This window comes from Cynoglossus semilaevis, chromosome 15, assembly GCF_000523025.1.
Source record: "Cynoglossus semilaevis isolate Cse_v1.0 chromosome 15, Cse_v1.0, whole genome shotgun sequence".
Lineage (NCBI taxonomy): Eukaryota > Metazoa > Chordata > Actinopteri > Pleuronectiformes > Cynoglossidae > Cynoglossus > Cynoglossus semilaevis.
In genome coordinates this window covers 811,191-818,894 of record NC_024321.1, presented here as the reverse complement: position 1 = coordinate 818,894, position 7,704 = coordinate 811,191, and the positions used below count along the sequence as shown (strand labels likewise).

At 37.2% G+C, this 7,704-nt stretch overlaps 1 protein-coding gene across 4 annotated transcripts in view; it reads left to right on the top strand.

Moving 5' to 3' along the window:
- The window catches only part of diaph2 (diaphanous-related formin 2), a 443,473-nt gene that overhangs the window by 167,135 nt on the left and 268,634 nt on the right, over positions 1-7,704 (top strand). For all 4 annotated transcript variants that reach the window (XM_025063481.1, XM_025063479.1, XM_025063480.1 and 1 more), the window contains one exon: positions 2,268-2,384. In XM_025063481.1, coding sequence (XP_024919249.1) covers positions 2,268-2,384 — 117 coding nt within the window. The remainder of the gene's footprint in view (positions 1-2,267; positions 2,385-7,704) is intronic.

Genomic DNA, 7,704 nt, shown 5'->3' with positions numbered 1-7,704 from the left:
GTTATTATGATTATGACCATGATTATGATGATGATAATTATGGTGACCATGATTGTGATGATAATGACAACGGTTATTATGATTATGACCATGATTATGATGATGATAATTATGGTGACCATGATTGTGATGATAATGACAATGGTTATTATGATTATGACCATGATTATGATGATAATTTTTATGATGATGAGATGATATTATGATGGTGACCATGATTTTGATGATAATCATTATTGTGAAATTATTATGATGGCCATATGAATATGAGGATGATCATGATAATACTGGAGATTGTTATGATACTGAGGATGATCGTGATTATAATTGTGGCAGCGTTTTGGATGAGGATTGTGACAATGAGGATATTGAGGATAGTTGTCATGACGATGAGGATGATTATGATGTTAAAGTTGATGGTAAATATGATGACGGTAATATTGATGAGGATGACAATACAAACAGTAGCTATGGTTGTGATATTGATATAATGTGATGCCAACGATGACGATGGTCGTAGTAATTATGGTTAAGGCACAGTATATACTATTATGATGAATAATTATAGTAATGATCGATTAGGATTGGGAACGTGACGATCTTAAAGTCCATGTTCCGTTCTTAATCTGCATTTTGATTCTGCTTTCCGATTCTACTGACTCATTTGCTGAATGAGATATTGGTACGATGACATCACATGTGTCACCATTTTTTGCTGATTAAAGGAAAATACAATGGTTGAAGACAAATAATGCATTAACATCCAGTGTGGCCAACACAATCAGGTAACGTTAAGAGGGAGCAGTTTGCACGCGATTTGAACCGACCTTGCACGGTGCGTTCAAGGTGCTTGGACAAAATTAGGTACTCGTCCACAAATAAACATTGACCAAAAAAATGATAGTGATGGTAATGATGATAATGATGATGATGATGGTCGCGATGATGACAATGACAGTTGTAATTACGGTGATCGTAATGATAATGAGGATGATGACGGTGGCGACTGCACTAATGGAAATTGTGATGATGATGATGATGATGTACTGGTGTCGCCACATTTATGTTCACTTCTCCAGTTGGGTGATTGGTGAAACTGCTTGAAGACCTTCCGAGATTGTCCTCCTAATCAGAGCTCAGTGTCAGGATCGAGCTTAAATGAAATCTTTTGCGATTAGTTATTTCTCTCAGGAAAAAAAAAAAAAAAAAAAATTGCCAAAGCCGATTGGTCTACTCTATTTATAATGGTTTGCGTTTTTGTCAATATGCATTTGACGTAAAGATACATTTTATACCTTTAGTTATTTATTGTGTTTTGGCCAACTTAATAAAAAATATTCTTGAATATTCTTCTTTAATTTTCTATAAATTATTATCTTAAAATTCGGCTGAATCTTAATCATCTAGAAAATCTTTTTAGCTCATGATTTCTTTGCTTACTTTCCTGCTGTGATTTGCAGGAGAGAAAAAAAAATACACCCCATCATCAATACTAAGAATGTCTGAAATACACATTGATTTTGAGTCTGATGTGAAAATACATGTCATTAAATTTGCAGAAGGTATCGATTATATGTCTTATATTTAGTTTTACCAGGAGGATACGGTGATGGATTTGATGTCTAAGAGAAACAGAATGAATTGTAAAAAAAAAAAAAAAAAAAAAACTATCTGGATGACTTAGCGTGTATTTAACAAATCCATTAACTTGACACTGCTTTGTCATTGTTATAATGCATGGCAATATTTCTCTGTAGTTTTTTTTTTTTTTTTAAGGACATGACTGAAACAAAGACTAATTTAAGTTTTTCTAAGCAACTTTTGTGTCTGGTTTTGTTCAATGAGAGGAATCTGCTGTTTTTCCTTGAAGCTACTTTCAGGATAACCTTCTGCCGTTCTTTGTTAAAATATGAAATATTTTGGGTTGGTGAACTTTTTGGGTGATTTATCAGAACTATTGTGAAAACTTCAGGGTCTGACATCCTGGACTGTTTCATCGTTACTTTAGCTAACTTCTGTGGCTCAAGTTTGAGTTAAACGCTAACGTAGAATTGGATAGATTATTGTCTGACTTTGGCAATGAAGCTCATTCTATTTACGTTTATCGCTCGACTTCAGTAGTCTTCGAACTCTGTACTTGTGTTCTTGTTCTGTTCTGTGCCCGTTCTTTGCTAACTTTTCATTCGAATTTTAGCTTATCCTGACTTTAAACAGAGATGACTTTGAAATCAATCGTTTGTTTTTTTCCTTAATTGTTTGTTGCCCACTGATATGGGTGAAGTTTTCCACCTTCTGTCCAACATGGTGAGAGACACCGGCTCAGAAACCTACCTCCTGTCCATCCTTCAGCATCTATTGCTCATCAGGAATGACTATTACATCAGGTAAAAGCTGCGTGCATCTTTCACACTCCTGCCTCCATATTCACTCCTGAACCCATGCTGATGTTCCCGCCTAACTTTTTCTTTTCTGCTGTCAGTCTGACTTTATTGTCTGATTTTACTTTAAAAAATGTATTATTTATTCATCAATGGCCTTGATAACTGGGCATTTTCTCTTCAGGTGTTTTTGCGATGGCTCATTGAGCTTCGTCTAGTGATGAGATCCTTATACTGTAATGTGATTGGATTAGCTCAATAATGAACGTTTTCCCTTTTTCACAAATCATCTTGTGCATTAGAGCTCAGATGCTGCGACTGCACGTTCTCCTGGTAATGGATCGGTGTGATAGTTTTGTGGTTGCGTGAAAGCACGGGGCTGAAATCCTGCCCTCGGTTGGAACCAGTAGTTTTGTGGTTGTGTGAGAGCACGGGGCTGAAATCCTGCCCTCGGTGGTTTCTGTGGCAACACGGGATTAAATGCGAAGAAAACCAACTTTCCCTCCAGTATTAATAAAGTACTTAAAAATGTCCAACCCTGACCCCATGCTTTAGTAATGGGAACAGGTTGCGTCAGAAAATCCAGCAGGTGAAAACCAGCTTCAACATGAAGTAACATACATTCTCTGGTCAAATGAGAAATTATCTGAGCATTTTTCTTTCTTTCTTCTTCTAATTCTAGCATAGTGATGATGTCATAGAAATACCTGAACAACCAAACTACTTCATGTGACATCGGGGGTGTGCCCGGATTCCAAAATTAAAATTAAATAATAATGTTAGACAAAAATTTGGATTTTTATTTCATTTCATTTGGTTGTTCTAAAAACCTAAAAACAGCTCAGTGATAATCAACTGGTGGCCTGCGGGCCGAATCTGGCCCACCCAACCGTCTAATCCAGCCCGTGACTGTATTCCAAAAATAACATCAAATAATAATGTTAGAAAAAAATTTGATTTTTATTTCATTTTATTTGGTTCTTCTGAAACCCCGAAAACATAACTCAGTGATAATCAACTAGTGGCCTGCGGGCCGAATCCTGCTCGCGAAACATCCCGCAACTGGATTCCAAAATTCACATCATGTAATAATGTTAGACAAAAATGTGATTTTTATTTCATTTCATTTGGTTCTTCTGAAAACCTGAAAACATAACTCAGTGATAATCAACTAGTGGCCTGCGGGGCGGATCTGGCCCGTCGAACATCCCGCGACTGGATTCAGACGTAAAAATTATTTCATTTTATTTAATTGTCCATCCCCCCAAGAGGTTTTCCAGACCAAAAACTGGTCCCTCTGACAAATACATTTGGTGACCCCTGATGTGACCTATTGTTGACGGGTTGTATCCAATGTCGTTTTAGCTAGCACCACTGCTTAACGCTAAGTTAAAAAAAAAAAAAAAAAAGAGAGCCGATTCGCCCGAGACCTTTATGTGCCCCGCTTGTCAAAACCCAGTGATTGACAGGTGAATATGAGACAGAACAATCCCTCCCGCATATGTTACGTATGTGTATCTGGATTATGACATTAAAGGGTAATTCTAAATAAATCCACCTCAACAGAAGGGTTGTTGCTCCTGTGAATGAACGATAAATCCAGCGCCGCGTGCCGGCCGAGGCTTCCTCTGAATTAATTCTTTAAAAAACACTCAGTTCGATGTCAGGTGGATGAGAAGGAGATGATGAATTGACTGTAGACAAGACGCTGTTTCCTCTGACTAATGAATTATTTATCACTTTTTCATCAACGTGGATGAAGAGCAGAGGAATAAAAATCATATTAATCGGCTTGTGGAGCCACGTCCACCGTAATAAACCCACTTCACTCACAGAACCATCGGTTCCGAGCCTCCTGGTAAAACTGATGATGGCTCCTTTTTTTTTAACAGATGCGCGCTACTTTTTTTTTTTTTCTTTCTTTTCCTACCTCATGGCCTCTAAAACAACTGCAAGGACAAACCCACGCATGTTCTCACACCAGCAGAAAACAGCCAGGAGGCTTTTTTTTTTTTTTTTTTTTTTTTTTCAGATTGAGGAGTTTTATTATTTCATGTCTCCGCTGTGGAGAAGATGATGACAGTAATGATGATGTACAGCGCTGCACGCTGTCTTTTTAAACTCAAAGGCTTTATTTATTATTTGTTTATTTATGTATTTTCCCCCCGTAAGATGCCTCTGTTGTTGTTTCTGTTTCTTTAGTGCAGTTATTGGTATATTTGAAATAAAATGAATAAATGAAAAATATATTTTTTAAATTTTTTTTAAATTAATTTTAATTTTGTTTAGTGCAGTTAATGGTATATTTGAAATGGAATGAATAAATGAAAAAATATACTTTTTTAAAGTTTTTTTTTTAATTTTTAAATTTTTTTTAATTCTAATTTTTTAATTTTTATTAATTTTTTCAAATATCTTAAAAAAATTTAAGTTTTATGTTAAGATAATAGAGATATATATATATATATTTAGCATACAAAGAGTGCATTTAATAAACATGAAATCAATATGGCGACCAAAAAAAACAAAAAAAAAATCACCATTACATAGTTACAGGAAAGGAGCTACAATGTAAATTTAAGGAGGGGAAAAAATATATAAATTTTCAAATTTTATTCTTAGTTGCATTTGTTTTCCACACTTATGGTTATGGTCTACACACTACACAAGTCATAGGCCACCAAAAAAAAACAAAAAAAAAAAACTGTTCGTGTTCCATGATTAGCCCCCGGGCCTGACTTTGAACTGGGCTGATGTGTGGTTTTACTGTCGCTCCTCCTTGAAGCCCACACAGATATAACCGCACTTCTCTGTTCTCCTCCTTCTCTCCTCGTGCCTTCTCTTCTCCTCTCTGCTGTTTTTCTCCAGGGCCTGGTTTATTTCTGATAATTAATCTGTGGCTGAAAGTCTAATGAATCAAACCCACCCAGAAAATTTAGAGCAAATCTGCTTCTTTTGGAGCTCAGTGATACAGGGATTAGTCTGGGTTTATGTGGAGCAGCCAGGGTTAGAAATGAAGGTGGTGCAGTGTAAAAAAAAAAAAAAAAAAGAGGGGGGGGCTGATTAGAGATGGGTGGGGGGGGACATACCATATTTATATTTATGACAAAGCTCCAGAAGCTCCACCCACTGTGACAGTTTTGGGTCACATTCTACATCTTCACTTATCTGCTCTCTGCCACCGTCGTCTTCTTGGTGGTGAAGCCGTAGAGGACAGAGGACACTGGGAAAAAAAAAAATGCTGCAGCTTATTTAGATAATAAGGTGGTGTACAGTGGTGACAGTTGTAAGCTGCGCAGCTTAAGCCATGCAGGCTGCTGTGTGTGTGTGAGCGAGTGTGTGTGTGTATGCGTTACGTGGGGCTCGTTCCAGTCATCAGTGGGCGAGCTTCAGCCGCTTAGTCTCCCGAATGCATCACATTTGCTGCTTTCAGACCACGGCACCTCCTGTGTAGCTGCTGAATTAATCTGATTCACTGTGGCACAGGATTTGGTGCCCTTTCAAATCTCTGTAAGTAACTCTCTGTGAACTGTCCACCCACCAGGTTCTGGCTGAACGTAGCCTTTCTAAGCTGTGGGCAAACACAGTCGAACACGGTCAAACCCTCTAATGTCTACTAATGCAACACGCTGTTTTCACCTGCTGCAAAGTTCCCTTAAAAGTATAGGGGGATGGCAGCAGTTTTAGCCCACCGAACAAAAGAGGGACAACAGGTTTAATTCCAAAACCAAACCATGGCCTCTGTAAACAACGGAGATGCTAAATAAACAATTTGACAAAAATGACATCAGGCTCGCTCGCACGGTTATTTTGGCTCATATTCAGCTCATTAACAGCGAGAATAAATCGAGGGCTTTTTCAGGGATCACCCTAATGGAGTTCCGTCTGAGCTATCTTGCATGCTTGCTAAAGGTGATGTTTTCCAGATTTTCTATTTGAAGATCATAAATATTAAAACTAAGATAAGCGTTTAAATAGAGCTCATATGCGTATGAGTGATTGGGATCAGACAAATTTCGTCGCGCATAATCGTGCCCGCTGACTAGAACGATGGCTAGTCAGCTCACGTAATTCCAGTTTTGAACTCATTTTGTGCAGAAAGGAAGGGAAACTACTCTCACGAGCTGAAGCTAACGTGTCGCTAGCTCGGAGTTTCAAGTTCCAAGCTTACTTGAAATATTTCGAACACTTTAGCCAACACAAAGCCCAATGTGAAGAAGCTAACAAAACAGCGTTTTTTTTTTTTTTTCATTTTTTAAGTAATTGTTACTGGAGCTACAGTATTTCAAATCGTGTTATGCTACTTTAGCAGCTTGTTGTAGGCTAACACTAAAGGTTTTACAGCTGACAACCGACCCGAAGATAGACACAGATTATTAGCAATGTTGAGCTTTGATTTGTTAGCAAAAACCAGTTTGGGCATGTCAAACTTATTATAAAAAAAAAATGCCAGTCGCTGCATCTCTAACTTATTATAAAAAAAAATGCCAGTCGCTGCATCTCTATGGCCGACATAGTTACAAGTCAAAATATATTAGAAATATACTAGAAGTATATAAAGTCTAAAATATAAAAATAACCAAAAAAAAAGCAAGTCAAAAAATGCATTTTAGCTAAGTAACAAAAACAACTCATAGTGACGAAGAAATAAAATATTGCCTAATATAAAATTAGATACATTTTCTTTTTAAATAAAGTGATAGAAATTTGAGTGAATGGGACGTGAAACGGCAGATAAGAAAATGAAGAGAGATATTTTAGAAATTAATAATTCCAAAGTTGAACTTCAAAGGAAGTTTTTTTTATTCTTTATTATCCTGAAGAATATAAAAATATTCTTTCACCTTGGGGGCAGACACTCCTCCCTGACCCAGTATTTATTAAATGTCAGCTGTAATTTGAGTTGATAGTGTTAGTGAGAAAAGGTTAGGAACGAGCTTCACTGCGTGTCAGAGTCTGACTCTGAGTCACAGACTGAATTTTTCCCCAGGGATTAGAAGTGTTTTAAACTTTGCTACATTTATCGAGCCTGTCTCAATGGTGACTTCTTAGTGGTTGCATTCAGTGATTCAAATTCTGATACTGAGTTTTAGAGTAAAGTGTTAGCCGCTTACTGCTAATTCTAAGCATATCCGTGTTATCATCAACTGTCATTTAATACTTGTCGTCTTCGAGGCGTCGGATCAGACAGGCTATAGTTGGATGGATGTTTGGATGGATGGATGATAGATAGATGTATGGGTGGATGTATGGATATATGGATGGATGGATGATGTATGGATGAATGGATGTATGGATGGATGGATGGATGGATGGATGGATGGAT